This window comes from Vanessa atalanta, chromosome 23, assembly GCF_905147765.1.
Source record: "Vanessa atalanta chromosome 23, ilVanAtal1.2, whole genome shotgun sequence".
Taxonomy (NCBI): domain Eukaryota; kingdom Metazoa; phylum Arthropoda; class Insecta; order Lepidoptera; family Nymphalidae; genus Vanessa; species Vanessa atalanta.
The window spans coordinates 3,225,401-3,245,486 of NC_061893.1; the positions used below are offsets into that span (position 1 = coordinate 3,225,401).

The 20,086-nt window shown below is 32.6% G+C and overlaps 1 protein-coding gene across 1 annotated transcript in view; it reads right to left on the minus strand.

Moving 5' to 3' along the window:
- The window catches only part of LOC125073114 (neuropeptide F receptor), a 96,744-nt gene extending 77,084 nt beyond the window's left edge, over positions 1 to 19,660 (minus strand). The window contains exon 1 of the mRNA XM_047683817.1: positions 19,315 to 19,660. Coding sequence (XP_047539773.1) covers positions 19,315 to 19,335 — 21 coding nt within the window. The 5' untranslated portion in view covers positions 19,336 to 19,660. The remainder of the gene's footprint in view (positions 1 to 19,314) is intronic.
- Between the last annotated feature and the right edge of the window lie 426 nt (positions 19,661 to 20,086).

The following is a 20,086-nucleotide window of genomic DNA, read 5'->3' on the forward strand; positions in this document are numbered from 1 at the left end:
GCCGGGGCGGGTCGCTAGGTCGCCTTATTATGAGTGTAACTTTAAAAGTCACCTTGCACTCATAAACCTACTTATAAGCCCCCTTTAAATGAGTAAGCTTATACATACTAAGTGTAAAATACATGCTTAAACATTTATTAGTTTTATTTTATAACGACCCTAGGTCGAGGGATAACGTACGTCTTACGATTCTGTGTATTTTTTTCTGTTTCTTATTTTTAAGTAAATTTTAATTAGTACGAAAAACCAATCTGGATATCGAGTTAAAGTTCAAATGAAAAACATAACAAAATTATCTTTTGTTGTTAAAGATAAATGTCGTGTTATTGTCTAACGTACAATTAACTTTCCAAAGGATAATTTAAAAATAAATAATAAATTAACGAAATTATTCACTAATTAAACACAATTGTCGTTTTCATGTGTTCATTTTATTTACTTAAGCCTTACGACAATAATATTTATCGTGTATCGATTGGGTAGTTTCTGGAAAAATCTAATATTTGTAAACGTAGGAGAGAAAACGTCCTTCCTTCTATGAAATTGATTGATATTTCCTGGGACATCACTTCCAACCGTCATTTTAAGCTATATGCCTATACGTATGCGACCACAGATGTTTGTTTCTGATTCAAAGACGACAGACCGTTTGCATTCTGACCAATAACATGGGTTTATAATAAACCACATGATTTGGTTTCGTAATGAATATTTTTTATGGAAAATAGTTCACTTGATGGTGAATAGCCACCACTGCCCGTAGAAATTTGTACTTTAAGAAGTATTAATAGTTCTTCATATAAGTAATGCGCCATCAACCTTGAAAGCTAAGACGTTATGTCCCTATTGAGTGCAGTTATACTGGCTCACTCACCTTTCAAACAGAAACACAACAATGCTATGTATTTCTGTGTGGTGGTTGAATATATAATGAGTGGTTGGCTATTCAACAGGCTTACACGAAACCCTAACAACAACTAAAAATTTCAATTTCTATCTTCATAGATAATAATGGCTCGTTTTCTATGTGATACTCACGCACACACATATGGAGGTGATTAAAGTAATAATAATAACGTCTGTGAACTGAGATATTGCCAAAAAAATAGAATGGTATAGACTATTCCAATCATAGGAGGAGTGAAAACAAAAGTGGAATAGATAATATAATATATAACAATCAAGAAATGCTTGAAATGCATAATTTAGCAGAGCTGTCAGAAAACCGTATGAAATATTTAAATATGAAGTATGCGCCGTATTTAGGTTTTATGCATAAATTGAAACGTCAATAATTTTGTCCATGGTATGATTTTGACGTACTTCCCTTCTCGTGTGCATTGCGAGTGCGCCGCTAGTGTTACGGACTATTATCCTTCTCCAATAACATCAACCATCCCTTGGCTGTGTTCTTCGAGTGTGTGAAGACCAATGGAGCGCTCCCAAGAAGAAAGTATCTTCAAAAGTAAGAACCCTGGTTTCGAGGTAACAACTCCCCTTTTTACTCAACTAAATGCAGTCCATTTATCTCTCGCGCGTACAAAGTATTTTAATGGTTAACTTCTTCGATCGGAAAAGACAAAATGAAGCTCAAGTATCACGGCGCCGAAGCAATTCGCCTATTAAATACTGTTTTATAGTAAACTCTTTTTAAAGAATATTTTTAAATACAGAACGTCGACAAGAAAGATACAATAGATGCGGCTTTAGGCTGAAGAAATAAAAATAATATTAGAGGAGTAAATAAAATGGTGATACACGTAAGTCTATACTTCTATACTAATATTCTAAAGAGATATATTATTTTGCGCCTTTAGGATGCCACCTTATCCAGAAATTTACTATATTAAATTTATTAAACAGTAATAACAAATATTTTTAAAACAAACCAGAAGAAAAGGCCCTTTCATCATCATCATCATCTCTGAAGGATAAAACCCGGAATGAGGTGATCCGACAGAAAACGAAAGTGGTCGACATAGCTCAGAGAATTAGCCACCTGAAGAGGCAGTGGGCCGGTCACATCTGTAGAAGAAAACTGATAGCCGTTGGGGCAAGAAGGTTCTAGAGTGGAGACCGCGAATCGGCAAGCGTAGCTTAGCACGCCCTGCGGCACGGTGGAGCGACGATATACGGAAGATGGCCAGTAGAAAATGGATGAGAAGGGCCGAAGATCGGGCTCAGTTGCGCGCCTTGGGGGAGGCCTACGTCCAGCAGTGGAGTAATACAGGCTGATCATGATGATAAAGTCCTGAATGCTTAAGTAAAGGATTTCTTTGAAGGTTATACCTGAAATTATTCCATTGAGATTTAGTGGTTTTTCACCTCCCTATATTTCGTGAAGATTTTTTTTTTTATTTGGTAGACCGTCCTTTTGTAGGTCGCCTGATGTGTGTTCACCATCTATAGACATAGGCACTGTGAGAAATATCAACCATTCTTTACATATCGAATGCATTTGATACCATTTGTAATAATAAATCTATTCAAGCAAATGTCTTAGCCGTTTGAAAGAATTTATTCGACATTTATTCGAACGGGTGTCGAATAAAAATCAGCCACGTGTATTTTTATCAAGGCACATTGAAGCATGGTGGATTGAACTGCAAACATTTTCCTCAAAATGAGAAACTCTAGTCCAGCAATGGAGTAGAGTCAGGCTGTTATTTAGTAACTTTATTAAAGATCTAGTGGATCTCCCGCGAAACTTGAACGATGAAACCTTATTTAAATGAAATTTTTAATACCGAATAGTATACATTAGTTCAGTTAGAATTGGATTTTGTTGGCAATTTACTTTAATTTTGTTTATGTTTTTCATTTTTTTTCTTTTACAGCCGTAGTACCGCTTCCTAACCAGCCACTAACTTTTATCCGCTCTCATAAATATTTGTTAAATTGTAACAATTTAATAAATTGCAATCAAGAATTCTCCTTATTTTTCTGCACATCTACGACCGGTGCTCTTTAAAATGAGACCATAGCCGATGTTTCATGTGCGGCTACCGTCCCATAATAACTGGGACAATCAAAATAAAATAAAAGAAAATCGGCTTACGCTATTATTAAGATAAATAACAACATAGTTTAAAAAGCTCATTAATAATGACGAAAGGGATCGATGATTATGTATACGAAACTATAGTAAATTTTAACGCACACATTAATCGAATTTGCATAGAAATATTTACTGAAACTAGATTTTGGCATACATATTCGTGATCGAACGCGTGCATGGAACATTGAAGCTTTGATAAATCAATCAAAGCTTGTGCATGACATAGCAATTGACTGAACTCAAATTCACCCAACAGAAATAAGCGAAGCCTTCAATAGAAATCGCTCGTATTAACTCACACGCTCAGTATGTTTGTTTGGTTCACTATTACGTCTGAACTACTCAACTAATCATCATTGTTATAACTTTCCAAACAGGTTGCCAGGGATTTAAAAAGGAAAAAAAATGTTGCGTACGTACAGCTCACAAACGCAGGCCAAGCTGTGGGCGGAAACCGTGGGCGTAATAAACATTACTAATAATACCTTTTTTTTATTAGTTTATAATACATTAAATATTTATATAATACAATGTATAATATCGATGACTTCCGTGATCGAGTAGTGCGTACACCGGTTTTCATGGGTACGCCACTCCAAGTCAAGGACAGAGGTCAAGGGTTCGATTCCCGGCCGAGTCGATGTAGAAAAAGTTCATTAGTTTTCTATGTTGCCTTGGGTCTGGGTGTTTGTGGTACCGTCGATACTTCTGGATTTCCATAACACAAGTGCTTTAGCTACTTACATTGGGATCAGAGTAATGTATGTGATGTTGTCCAATATTTATATCAAGTATGCCCTGTTTGTTAACTAGGAAAACTCGTATCTTAGAGACTAGCGACTTCCGTCCCATGTCACTTTTGTTATTATGTTTAAATATTGTGGTTTAGTTAAAAAAGGCATACAAGAATATGCCTAAATAATGTGGTAAGTAATTTTATATAGTATGTGTATATTAAACAAATATGTATGTGTGTGTATGTCACATACAAATAAAATTTTCCGTTTCTTTATAGTTTCGATAAAATAACAGTTCATGTAGATAGTGTCATTAATAAGAAAGTATTTTAAACGCGTTCGCATAGAAATAAAAGCTATATAAATGTATATACATATATCTTTTATATAAAGAAAGAAAGAAAGCCTTAAGCGCCATGGACTAATTTCATCTTGTCTCTTGACCTCTCTTGTTAACAAGACGATGTATTTTTTGCTCAGATATACATAGAGAATAATAAATAGACCATACTTATGTAGACACTTATTTTTGGTTTATTCGCTATTTTATTTACAGATCCCGCGTTCCTTCATCACGGGTTCAAATTCTACGTCCTACCATCAGCTTATCTGTTAAAATATTCACAATAATACCAATAAGTACCAGTGCCGTGTTTAGAAGTTATCACTATTTTGCCTAGCTTCATTTTGCTAGATTTCCCATCGCATAATGTAAAAGTACTCTTGTTTGCGTACAAACTAAAGCACTATACGCCCCCGCAGTCTCCCTTCATATGGCTGTGGTTGAAGTCAGCCAGGAGAACATCACCACCACTTTTAACGATTGAATCATTACGTAGATTATCAACAACTAACAATCAATATGTCGTGAAGTCTACATCATAAATAAAACAATGTTGTGTATTCAACTTGTTTATTTTTACAGTAAAACACATTAGCGTAGTTGTTTTGAATTAATGTAATAATATCAACATTAATCGTACAAAAACTATTACAGTGAGTCACTGTTGTAATAACCGATTGTTTTCATAAATACTACCAATGAGAATGAAACTGAATTTACATCTGGTCTTTTAAATTACTGTTTGAAATCTTTGTCAGATACATAAATATGAGATGTTATTTTTTAATGCTAAAGTAGGCAATTTTTTTTTTATTATAATATGTAACGCGGTTCGAAAGAGGTTTTAATGTATAATGATATTATTTAAATAACTACACTTAACAGTTTCAACCGCTTTATATTTAGACTATTGACATGACAAGCGAGAATTTCACCTTGCAGGTGATATTTGGAGATACACATTGATAATTTTGACGATAATCTACGTTAGTTCATAGAGAAAAATTATATATAAACCTGTAAATTTCTCATTGCAGGGCTAAGGCGTCCTCTTCCTATGAGGTGAAGGTTTGAAGCTTATTCCACCATGCTGCTCCAATGCGGGTTGTTAGATTCAAATGTGGTAGAGTTTCGTTGAAAATATTGGTATTGGGTGGATTAAATATGGGTTTTTTTTTTTTATTTGGCAATATTTAGATAATTGAGTGGATGTATTAATTTCATGACATAATATACCTACACTAAAATTCTACCTTAGAACCTGAAATAAGGCCTGTCAAATAAAAAAAAAACTTACTTACAGTCGCCGAAGGTATTGTTTATCCAAACACATAATCTTTTATAAGGCCGAATTTTTAACCTCCTATATGTTATACGCCTTGATATATTTATTTATTAACATAACATACATAATATATTATTACAAAAATGTATTCTTGTCAACCTTTTATGCTGAACGACGAAACGTTCTCATTTTGCAAGTAAATGATAATAATTATAAATTAAGTAATTACATTAAACAAAATAATACAAATTAATCTAACACGTTACATAACATAACCATAGCCTGACAATTCGTTTCCCAAGATCGTGTTTTCACCCTCAAGAAACAAATCCCTTAGCTTTTTTGTAATATCTCGCTCTATCCTGCAATCTGTGGGGGTAATTTCGTGAAAAGGGATGGAAGTAACAGGAAGCCATGGAAGCGCGCTATTCGATTTGGCCAATGAGCGCGTTTCTAGAGTTGGCTGTCCGACGGTATCAATCCGTTTTCCTAGAGGATATAATATTAATGTCGCAAATTGCTATATCGTATCACACAAAAATATTCAGCGAAGCGAAGCGACAGCGAAGGAGATTCTGTATTACAACCTAAAAATGACATTCCATAAAAGAGATTATCCGATTATCCGATCTAGTATCGACGATATTGCAAATGAAAAACATATTTCAAACAAAAATATATCAACACTTAAGTTAAGGATTAGTCTTAATAGATACATATATTTTATTTAATACTTTCGGTACCAAACTAAAAGAATGATGAGCATGAGCTCAGAAGGAGGGAGGGGAAGAGGACGACCTAACAAGACATGGATGGAGTGTGTGGGTAGGGGTATGAGAGAGATGGATGTGAACGATCAGGTGACAAATAATAGGGGAGAATGGAAGGAAAAGACTTGATGCGCTGACCCCAAATTGATGACACGAAAAGAAAGAATACCTTCGGTACCATATATTTAATATTCTGTTGAACCAATCTGTTCCCTCATTCACCTTACGTAATATATTTTTTGGACTGTAATGTATTTATTATTCATCCGTATAAACGTGCTCAATTTGAAAATAAAAATGATTGAGATACCGAGATAAAAAAACAACTAACCTCGGCACCAACCATATTAGAATTATGTTTTTTTTTTTGTTAAAAAGGTGTAAATTAATAATTATATCTATTTGTATCAAAATTAAATTAAAAGACTTATATACATTTTTGCCTACAGGATCGGAATTGCGATTCAATGGGGATATATTTCAATTGATTCAATTTTTATTGGTAAAATAATTATAGCAGTCAAAAGATCCACCTCGCATTCAAGAGGTTTTATCGCTTTACGTGTGAGATACTGAGGTCTTATGGAATAGCACTGGAGCTTATTTTTCCAGAGTGGTATCCGATTAAGGAGGAGCTTTAAAGGTTATTCCACTACATTTTATCTGAATCGTTGCAATGTTTTACTTCAACGCTGTTCGCGAAATGCATACAGATTGGAAAAGTTGAAACGCAGCGCAGCGCAGATTTCAGGATTAACGCCCACGTTCTCCGTATTCTCTTCACTGGGTACCGGGATTTTTACGTCAATTAGAATCGATGCGTATTGCGTACAGTTAATATAAATATTTTGTTTCGCGCGGTGGGCGGTAAAGGTTATCTTTGTATCAATGTCCGCTATCGGGCCGCACACATTGTTTTTTATTAAATTTAAACAAAGTCAGAAGATTGTTTCAATCACGTATCGTTTTAACATTGTGATAACATTGACGACCCGTTCACAGACACGATGATATTCGTAACTATAGGCACAAGACTTAACAATTTAGCTCTCAATGTTGATGACGCGTTGGCAATGTAAGGAATGGTCAATATTTCTTACAGCGCTAATGTATGGACGGTAGTGACCATTTACCATCACGCTGCCCATTTGCCTATCTACCTAGCTACATTACAAAAAAAAATGTATTATATATTAAATGACATACGTAATAAAATAAATTAATGACGTTGAAGAATAGTTCAATGACAAGAAATGAAATTGTTATTAACAAACAATTTAAAACGAAAACTTTAAATAATGTTATATAATAGAAATACACAGATAAATGAATGAAACTAAATGCTTAGTCTACTATAAGGCAAATACTAAAGAAAAGTTCGTGCCAATATTCAGTAATCATTGTAAACACAAGTCTGGTAAATTTTCTATTTGGTCCGAAATAAAAAAAAAGGTACATCAAACTACTTAGCTCGATCGTAATATTTTTTACTTGATGTCAGAGCTTTGTGCAAGCTAGTTTGGGTAGGTTCCACCCACACATCGAATATTCTACCGCCAAACAGCAATAATTAGTATAGCTGTGTTCCGGTATGAAGGGTGAGTGAACCAGTGTAACTACAGGCTTAAGGGACATAACATCTTAGCTCTCAAGGTTGGTAGCGAATTGGTGTAATGTAAAGAATGGTTATTATTTCTTACAGCGTCAATGTCTATGGGCGGTGGTGACCTCTTACAGAAAAATTAACCTTAGCTATGTTAAACAACTGCGTGAGATTTAATAATTTAAAATAAAAAAAAACATACTATTGCGATTTTTATCTCGCAACATGAAGTGGTAGAATTAAATCTGCGACTTGCACGTTAACTTCAACTGTTCCAAAATCTTTTTCCAAAATTTTATGATATAGGTATGCGGGCGGGCAAATGGTAACCTGATGGTAAATGATCACCACTTCCCAGACATTAGCGCCGTAAGAAATTTTAACTGTGCCCTACATCGCAAATACTAAATATTGCTTTATGGTAGAATTTACATATATAAAATAAATATTCATACATATATCATTGGAGTTGTTTCTACGAATTTTGGACCTTTACAACATCAAGTGAAAATTCACTTGCTCCTTATTATTACTATCTTACTTATTTAGGATCAATGCACTTTGTTAACTGAATGGAATTCAGAAGACTTTAACGGTCGGCTACTTGCCAGATTCCAACCCTACCGAAGAATGCTTTGCTGGTGAGTGGGTCTGTATATAAGTTTGTATATTATATGGAAATATTACACATTATATACAGTATAGGTATATATTATTTATAAAGTTTAGTGACTAGATTTTCCGAAGTTCGGATTTCCCCTCAGGTCCGATAAAAACTAGGGTTTTTAAGAAAACAAAATTTTCAGCAGCAGTCCCAACTCTACAAGAAGGAATTGGGTGCACTCCCTCGTGGCTGCACCTGAACTCTTTCTGGTTATGAGTATACACTATAATGTCCTGTGTATTTGCTTATTCTGCCTTAAGTTTGGCAGCCGTGGCCAAAATCGGTCAAAACGATATTATTATTACACGAATTTGGTATTTGTGGTTAGCATAGCGTATCGATATTTTGATATGGTACCTATACAATAAATTATATTTTTATATCCGAAATATATTACAATAGTGAGTGAGTACCATAATATCTGCTCTAGATATATTCAGACGCGTAAGATATTTAATTTCATGCTCCTTCTAAGAGCCGAGTAAGACGTATGATAGAATACGGGAATTTTAGCCTAAGATATTAGCTTTGGATAGACGATAGGATCGATAGGAAGATAAGTGTATTGTATGAAATATAAGTAAAGGCATATCTAGCGTTTTGTTATTTATATTTCATAATATCTTTCTCGGCGGTGAAATAAGCTTTGTAAGAAAACCTGCGTGGTTCGGATGAAAATCTGCCGTGTGCCACATGTGTATCCCTGCTCTGAAGCGCGTTGTAGTATCAGCAAACCTTATATCAATAGTAATTTCTCCTTACCCTCTTGGGAGCAGTGAAACAATGCTTTATTTTGATTCTAGATTTTTTACTTTTTTTAAAAGGTGAAACTCCGTCGAAACTCTTTATCTAAACGCAGTCAGTAGTGATCATTGATACGAGAAAACATAGGTAAATATGATAATCGATTATCTATTTTATCTTTTTAAACATAATGTAACATTTTATTGTAGTTGTAAGTTATCCTTTATCTATTTTCTTATTTCGACATACATTTGTTTATCTTATCGAAGAAAATGAAATGATTACGATTACGATTATTTTAATAAATCACACGAATTCAAGCAAATTTAGACCTTATCGTCCATCAAATATTTCATTTACTCGGATACATGTTACCCCGATAGTATAATTTTCATCTCTTTACTTTTAACAGTTGCGAAATAGAAAAGTCATTTTGTTTTATTTAAGCGAATTAACTGATTGTATCCTGTTGTTACCAGTTTGAACCGATAATTCCAATATGTATAATATATTAATCCTTTAAAAAAAGAGTGACTTACAACTTGTCCGTGTGCATATAAAATGATACATATTCTAACTGAATGTTTCAGTCATGTAATGTAATATTCAGTAATACAATTTCGTCATCTTGTCTTTACTTTTACGATTAATGTTTAATTGACGGATAAGGTAAAGGCAGACGATAAAATGGATCAAATTTGGTAAAAGATCACTATAGTTCAAACAAATAAAAAAAAAATACAAATATCCGTTTTACAAGCACATTGTCAAAATTATGAAACATTTTCACTATTATTCATAGTATTGATTATTGATTTCATTTTATACAAAATAATTTGAACAAATGTTCATTTAGTTATTATATAAGTTAGGTTAGAATATAGCAAAAAATATAAACTAAGGTTTAACATACAGTACAAGTTACACTTTAACTTGACAAGTTAAACTCTCACTTCCCTAGGAATTAGCTCACTTGGTCCACTCTACCTCAACACCGTAATAGCAGTTCAAAGCTCTTAAGTAGTTAGCAAAGTCAAAGTCAAAGTCAAAATTATTATTCAATATTGAAGCATTATAATTGCTTATTGATTGTCAATTTAAAAACAAGAATAATATAGTTTTAGTAGGTATTGAGTCGAAATGGCCCAGTGGTTAGAACGCGTGCTTCTTAACCGATGATTTCGGGTTCAAGCCCAGGCAGGCTTCTCTGAATTTTCACGCTTCCACTAATTCATCTCCTGCTCGGCGGTGAAGGAAAACATCGTAAGGAAATCTGCATGTGTCTAATTTCAACAAAATTCTGCCACATGTGTATTCCACCAACCTGCATTGGAGCAGCATGGTGGAATATGCTCCATACTTTCTCCTCGAATGGAGAGGAGGCTTTAGCCCAGCAGTGGGAAATTTACAGGCTGCTGATGAATTATGATGAATGATGACATATTTTATATCACCTATATAAAATATGTCCCTAATATATTTAAACAGATTATAAAATTGAAGAGTTTCTTTGATTGTTTGAAATTTGAATGCGCTAATCTACTAGAGAGGCATATTGAGGGATAAGGATAACAAGATCTATGTCTTCTATCGTGAATTTCTTGCCTGTTCTTCCTCGGTACAATCTGCATTCCGAACCGGTGGTCACTTAATATAGTTTGTTGTTTGTTTGTATGGGAGGTAGCCGCTCTCTACTTCCTGGACATGAAAGTAAAGGAAGAAAATATGAAGGATGTAAAAGATTTAAGAAATAAATTAAGTCATTTATTTTTACGATGTGTTATGAACAGGTTTTAAAATGTTTTCACAATTTAATTAAGGTGCGACTTCTAAGCAAAAGATCAACAACACAGTTTCAGAGTAGGCCAGGGCCTACTCAGTATATAAGAAAATTCGACCGTGTTGAGGAAGATCCAACATTACGGTATGACCCACGGGACCAGAGTACATAGCGGGTGAAATCGAGCGAAAAAGTTACATTAAAAGCCTGTAAATTTCCCACTGATAGGCTAACGCCTGGCCACGCTGCTTCAATTCGGTTTGGTGGAATACACATGTGGCAGAATATCGTTGAAATTAGACACATGGAGGTTTCCTCACGATGTGACCGAAATAGTTAGTAAATTATATTATAATAAGAAAACATATAATATTTAGTCATAATTTAATGAGAAAAAAAACTATGTAGAGTTATTACTTTGTCAAAAATTAATACGCAAGGAACAAGCTATACAATCTTAGTTAATTAAATAACAAAGTCACTTGGAACGACGTTTATTAAGCCTCACCCATTATTCTCAGAAATAGCCTGTTAAATATTTTACTTTGATATTTAATTGTCTCGTTAACCTTTTATTTGAATATACATTAGACGATTTATGAACAACGAGCGCTTTAAGCGCTGTAAGTGTCATTTCGTAGCTTCAGTTCTTGAACATTAATTAACAATTAAAATATAATCGTGTTGCCAAGATTGGTGGCGCATTATATAATAAATGGTTAAAATTTTATACGGCGATAACGTCTAGAGGCAGTAGTGACCACTCGCCATCAGTAGACTGGTAGTCACTCATTGTCATGACTACCGGTGGCATAAAAAAAACCTTTTTAAGGAGCGTGGTGAAATAACCTACCAGCTGTTTCCTATAATATATGAAAAAGTTTGTCACAGCAACCAATTATAAAGCGAATCAAAATATTGGAGACAACTATATCTACAAATCGAGGTCATAATTTCGTAAAATACAAATCATCTAAAATCAATCGCCCCCATTAAGTTTAGTTTCAAGGTTAAAATCAGATCACAATTTCTTTTGTCAGCATAATATGGATTGTTAGAAATACTAAATGAGGATGACCTTGAGTCAACATTAGAAAACTATTCCGGTAGTCAATGTTCAGCAGAATATAATTTAAAGACAAGTAAAATTGAAATGGTATTCAAAATATTCCAGCCCAGCTTAAACATTAAAGTAAAGCCAAATTTTTTTTTTCATCCAGAAATGTTTTAAGCTGATGATTACCACAGCTTTATTACAATTCAAACCCAAAGATTCTTATTACATCTTTAACCAGTAATAAAGAAAATAATAAATGTTTTAAGTTAAAAAAAAAGGTGAGCCTCAGCTGCGAGAGTAATAATAGTCTACAAAGTTGGTTTTCAGTCATCTTCCCAACAAGAAATTTCAATTAAAATATATCTTGTAACGTCAAGACTTTGTGTCTACTATAATCATGTCGTGTAATATATTTTAATTTATTATATCTAATGACGTAATTAATAAAGTGATTATCAAACATTCCCACTACGTTTGACCATCTGGTAATATCGTAGTGACGTAGGTATTGTGACGTGTGTGTCGCGTATTGTATTACCTAATAGATAAGGACCAGTATTGTAGTATTGACCAAGCACCACAAAGCAATTCTTGTTCTCGGCGCTCGTGCCTGTCATATTCAGTTAGAGCCGACAAATTCGTTTGGCTAGCTTAAAAGACTGCAGATTTCAAGGTCGTAGATTGCAATCTTAGGTCAGGACATAAAAAATATTGGGTTCTATTCATAATCCAAAATTAGAAATATGGTATTGTTACGATTTGGTAGGGCACTTAGTGCTTAGTTCACAGTGATGATCGTAAAATAAGCGAATGAAAAAAGGGAGATGCTAATTAAAATAGAGGCTGCATTTTTATGCATACATTCTTGCTGATGACTCTTGAGAATGGTTATCGTGACCACGATTCATTCAAGAAGTTCTTGTTTTAAAAGTAATACAGAATAATTCGGAAAAATCCGATGTTAAAAATTATATATAGGGTATCTGTGCTCATAGACCACATATAAACTTGGCTGATAGAAGTATTTCTTTAGAATGAATTTCGTTTTACTATCCTTTCATTCTTGAAATACATACCTAAAACTTGGAGATTAAGGCTTCTATTCAATCTCTTACTTATAATTAAAATAGACTAACAAGTCGTAAGCCTCGTTTTCCAAAAAACTCAATACCAATATAAAATCCATATTCTGTTTTGATCAACTTGGTTAGGTACTTGGTCAACGAATTCGTGCCAACTTTTGATTAAAAATAAGTAAGTTTTGGCATGCCATTTACTTTCAAACTTGGCAGTATTTTGTATTGAAAGCACGAATCCTATTAAAATTATTAACAATTGCCAAATTATTTTGAAAACTATAAGAAAATGTCACATATTATGTTAAGTTTAAACAAACTTAATCAAACCTTTTGTACATGGTTAAGTAAATTAAATTTATTATGCTAATATATTCTATATAATAGATGTAACAATGTAACAAGTATTTTTTTATTATATGTAGAAGTATAATTTTCTAAACTACTTTCGGCCACGTTAAACTTCAACTCAACTCAACTTCAGCTCAACAAACCACTCTAACTACACAGGAGATATTAGAGTGCACAAACATAAGCTCACTCATGGGAGTGTTTACAAAATTATGGAATCTGTTCCACTCTTAATCCCACACACTTCCAATCAAATGGGATGGTAATCCAATATGATTGGAGAAAGTTCTCAAAACCAACAGCTTATACGGGTATAAACACTTCCAATTTCTGGAGTCCATGCTGATGATTCCTTTACAGTTTACAGGATACCTCAATATTTTTTTAGTAACGTGACCTGGTATTTAAATCAAAGACCTCGACATCTGCATTCTTATAAGCTAGTCCTTAAAAGAAAAAGGGTGTGAATGTTATGTGTATTATGTGGCCATACATAAAATAGACTGAGTTCAAGATTTCGACAAGTCCTTATCTTATTCTTATGTATAAGTTCTCAACCAACTCACATATTTATAGGTTAGACCTGACCAAATGGACCGTTAGGGAAAAGACTTTCATGAGACAGATAATTATTGCTCAGAAATTAATTTAAAAATCTACATTTGAATATTTAGAAATTTGATTTTTTTTCTTTGATTCCAGAATGGTGAATGGCTAAGATATTATGCACACGCAATCGTAAGACTTTATATCTCGATAAACCATTTGATTAAACTACGACTTCACACCGGAATTCAGATAAAAAAACTTTACTCTTTCTACCGGAATTCAAATCCTGAGTAGAATCAATAAGAAATGACTTCACTTCTCTACCCTTATTGGTCTTGGTCCCGTGTCTCACCAGTCGTATTGCCTTCCCATCTTCCCAGGAAGAGAGAATAGTGCGCACTTAGTATATATGTACTACTAGTTTTCGCTTGTGGCGTTGCTCGAGTTTTAGGAATTGATTGTTAGGAGTTATTCACACAATATTTTTATAAATTATAGCCTAAGTGTTATTCTGATGTATAAGCTTATTGTAAAGTTTCAATAAAATCCATTCAGTAGTTTATGTGTGAAAGAGTAACAAAGATCTACACATACAATCTTTCACCTTCATAATTATAGTGAAAATATTTTAGTCTCCATTGAGAATAATCGTGGCAGAAATTAAAATAAATGTATTATTGTAGATAAAACTTTATACGTATTATAAATAACAATGGACAATTTAACTAAAGGTCGTTCTTTTAATGAAGTTACTTGAACTGGACGATAGCAATAGCGTATTATTTCATTGCATGTATATATATATTTAATTATGGTTTGAAAACAATATTGACATATGCATGATAGTATCAATATTAATTGTGTAAAATTTAGCTTAAAGACCAATTCATGAATACTAAATATTTTTCTAGACGTCCTCTGTGGTCGAATAGTGTGTACACCGGTTTTCATGGGTACGCCACTCTGAGGTCCCGGGCTCGATTCCCGGCCGAGTCGATGTAGAAAAAATTCATTAATTTTCTATGTTGTCTTGAGTCTGGGTGGATGTGGTACCGTCGTTACTTCTAATTTTCCATAACACAAGTGCTTCAGCTACTTACATTGGGATCAGAGTAATGTATGTGATGTTGTCCAATATTTATTTATTTATTTATTTATTAAATAAATGTCTATTAACTGCATCAAAATCATCAAATTAAAATTTAAACTACGATTATATTAAAATTTTATCAAAATCGGTTCAGCAGCGTAGTCGTGAAAACGGACCTGTAACTACAGACAGAAGAATATTTATGATAAATATTAGTATAGATACTTTTAGAATAAAATAAGTAATACAAAAAAATATATCGGTATATTAGAAAATGAATCGTTAAGTAACGTAATATCGGAATGTACCTACTATCTTGCCGAATAGCTATTAAAATGTCCCAGACCGGATAATATCACTTAGGATGAAAGTCAGCTACAATATATTGGAGGAAAATTTTTAAGTCACCTTTGAGGTGATTTTCAAATTGTAATAAACTGTGTTCATGAAGACTTTTACAAGCACTGCTAATGTCGTTATTGAAGCTGCTTTAATTCAATACATTACTTATAATTCAGAACAAAAATGCCGGAAATATAATACTTAGGGCGACACTTTTCAATCTGTTTGTATCAGAAAGGCATACTTTATGACAGTAGGTCACATCTAGCTTTAACAATTGATATTTAAAGAAGGGAGAACCGCTTATTTGTATTAAGTGTAAATCATTCCGTGTTTAGGAGTTGGTAGGATCCTGTGCAGGCATATCCCTGGTACTCACATTCACTTTGTACAGCTCAATCCTGTTGATAAAAGTCTTGCTATCGTTTGCTCAAATTGCTTGTAAATCTCAGATTGTTTGCCTTGTTTAGTGTGATCAGTTATTTAATTCACTAAGTTTTATACAGAAATATAGAGATATCATTTATTGGTGCTTTAAAGTAGATTATTTAATAAGTGGTTTCTAGCCTGGTGAACTTTTCCAATGCCTAGCATTTTTCATCAAGCGTCTGATTGATAGTTACAGCAATCCCCACCACTAATATCAGCAAACAACTGGACTGCATGAAATATATCAAATATATGCTATGTTAGGCAACCAACCCCAGGGCACACTTTTAGTAATTAAAAATCTAATTTATTAATCGTGTGCAGCGCTCCTAGCGGTTGGTTCACGAAACAAAGAACCTTAACACAATTTTCTTGCTATTAAGTCTAATGTAAAATTTAAATAATTTTATACAAATTCACCTTGACCTTCAAATGCTTAATCTACGGTACGTCATAAATATTAAGTTGTAATTATAAGAAAATTAAGTGTAATCATAATCTTGACTGGCTTTAATGTAAAATACATAACTTTATTTTTCTGTAAACAAAATGTTGTGCATTTTTGAGTCGGAATAGCGAATAAATGTTCCATCAATAAACTAAAGTATAAGTATTTAAGATGAAAATCTGGAGCTTCTGCTTTAATGTGGGCTTGTGACATTGTGAGAGATTTTCAACAGACACTTTTAGGTAGGTTTCCTTAGGATGTTTTCCTTCACTGAGTTATTTTTATTATTAACACAAATTAAAATTAAATTTGCTCACCATTGGGCCATATCAGATTATTTAAATAGATATTTAAATTATACTAAATGTTTTGTATAATTTAAAATATATTGAATTGAAACGAAAAATATTTGATTTATATTTTTACTATAGTAGGAATCAAATACAAATCAAATGTATTATATTCGGCTAAACTTTACAATAAAGCGTATTTGAAACGTAAATAACTCAACTCAATCCGTTCGGAAAGCAGCTGCCTGCGAGAAGAATCGGAAACTCACATGATCGCTCCTTTAAATAAACCAAATTTACAATGATGTAAGTATTCACAATTATTGTTTAATCAGTCCTTTGTTAGAACCCGAGCCTTGATCCAGGAGTTCTCATCCAAGTAGTATTATTTTAAGGAATAATAAGATTAATTGATTCCCTTTGCCTTAATAATATTATTTAATTTGTTAGATGGTAAATTGATTATATTTTCTGGTATGCGTATACCAATGTCCAAAAACGTTCACTGTGCTGTATAAAAGCGGACGAGCAGGGGTTACGAGTTTATTTTTATTTAAAACGACTTTTTACGTAACTTATAACCAATCATTAGTATTTTTATTATAAAATATGTAAGCACGTAAATTTACCACTGAATGGTGTATGATCACCATCGTACATATACACATTGGGGCTGTAAGAAATATGACATTCCTTGGGAGCTAATGTTATGTCCCTGTAGTTAAACTGTCTCATTTACGCTTCAAGTCGGAAAATAACAATACAATTATTACCAACCAACCAAAATTAACCAGACCTACACAGGCTTACAAATATCTCTACCACGAAGTCGCGTTTTTAATTAAAAGAATAAAAACGCAAAATAAAAACGTTAACAAGAATGTAACTATTCCAAAAAAGAAAATCTTAAACTTATAAATATAAATAGATTTTTATCCGTATTAAACAATTTGAATCATCGATCAGAACGAACGACTAATTAAATTACTAATAATAATCACTTCTCTGTTTGTGTTATCTCAAGCCATTTCAAAATTAGATCATCGAGTCGTCTGGAGATCCAAGAGTTGGAAACTACTTCTATCGACTTCCAAGTTAAAGCATATAAAGGGAAAATCGTTCCAGTATATTGGTCAATATACCTGGAAAGGCATTGATGATTGTTCCACTTCAAATTAAAAATAGATTCTCAATTGGTTTTCAAAATATTTATAGTATAGTATGATAGATGGCCAATGACCACCCCTTGGTGTATAATAGTCACCACTACACTATACTAAGAATCGCTGTTTGGCGGTTGAATATCTGATATCCCAGACGGACTTGGATAAAGGCCTGTAAGTGTATCTTTAATATTTTTTATGGGAATTCGGGTATAACTTTTTGTACATTTAATAATATGGTATGATTCTTTTTGCTTTGAGTTCAGTGTTATAATTCGAAAGCGATCCAATTAATTGATATTGGATATTGTTAAGTTTTTATTTTAGGTAGAAATTCACGCAATATTTGAAGTGGTTTTTGTGCGTTTTTTAGCGAATCGTTCAAAAATAAATTTCCATGTATACGTCATACATAGTATATGAAAATCATTCTATAAGTTTCATTTACTTCTAAATTAACTTAAATATTTGTTAACACATATTTCAAATACTGTTTAAATATTAATGACAACAATTTATTTTTAGATTAAACACCACAGTAGGTAATACATTTATTTTATTATTATTTTTTTTATAATGGTTGATACATTATTCCAACACGTTGCAGTGTTGGTGGAAAGATATTATGACAGAAAATCATACTACACAATCAGGTCTTAACATTTCCTTTCACCAACAAACAGGACATAAATTTAACACAAGCCAATTAAAAATTCTTAGTGCTGTCCTGATTTCAACTCGCAGTCTTAAGATAAGATTTAAGTTCTATCCACTGGGCCATTTTGGTTGTTACTTGACGAGATTAAAGGCTATTCCGGCTTGGCCGAAATCGATGGAGAACATTCAGGAGAACGTCATTTATCATGGTAAGCTTAAGCTGTATGTTATTAAGGAGAACAAAGTAAGGTTCATATTCAGTTACCAATCCAGATAGTTTTATAGTAATTTGATTATATGTGAAATTGGAAGAACTACGGATCACGAAGCTTCATAATATCCATTTTATATAAAGACAGTTTAATAAAATGACGAACAATGTAAAAAATAAAAAATAAAATAAAACATACAATTGTTAGACCCTGAGGTTATTTAAAAAAAAAACTGTTTTTCAGGCGACATTGCTCTCCCATACAATATATCTTAAGTTTAATTTTGAAATAAAAGTTTTCCTAAAATATAATTTAAACCAGAATCATTAAAATTCACGAACAAATTTACGGAGAATCGCAAATAAACAGTGCCTATACAAAAACCAGTTAACTGTATCTGGTATACATCTTAATTTTTCTCAAAATTGAAAGGTAAAAAAAGTTTATATAACCTTGTTAAGACGTTTTATGTATAGCAGACGTTGTTCAGCTAGGACAGCTTTGTTTATCGCTAATCTAAAGCCCTTAGGCTAGACTGGACATATCTTATCAAAACTATTTAACAATTTGACATAAACAGATGTAATTTCAAGTTGACAGAGTTTGTTCAAAGAAAATAGATAAAATAGAAAATATAAGCAAGATTATTTTATTTTATAAACTTACCATATCATCATAAAAAGGCATCAGGATGTTCAAAATCCGCTTTAAATGGTAGTAGCATAACGTCCAATTTAAATTAACACCACTGCAAACAGGCTTATAATTCCATTTGCCATCGTTATTACGAAAAATACTTTCAAATACACCTATTTTGAGTAATCACAACTAACATTAAAAACAAAACAAAAGTCTTTGAATACACACGTTATAAAATGTCTCCTTATATTAAAAAAATAAATGGAACGCATTCGAATTTTAAACGTCTTTTTTTCGTTTGTTCAAATGTACCGCTGAAGTTTCGAAGTAATAAGAGGTAGGATTAGACGTGCGCTCGGCCTGCCGTCTGAAACACGACTGAACACTCTACTGAAGTTCAGTTTCAGTACTTGTATTACGACTCAGTTCGTTTATATCTTACGTATTCTCATCAATTTATAATGAATTGACTTGAAATCTGCATTATCGCAATTGCGTTGAGTTAAATGCGTGTATAGTTTTTATTTTATTATTATTGCGTTTGTATCTATAAAGTATTTAGTCATTCATATTAAAACCATCTTAAGAATTTGTTTCAATTATTTTATTATTATATTAAATGATATACATGAAGTAATAGTAGATAAATTTAAAACATTTTTGATAAACAGTCGTTGTGAATTAGACGATGCCTCTTTATATGTGGTGTCACATACGAGTATATTTAAACAGATATAAACAATAGCTTAGATTTTTTTACTATGATTTTTATAATAATAATAACAGTTATATAAATTGA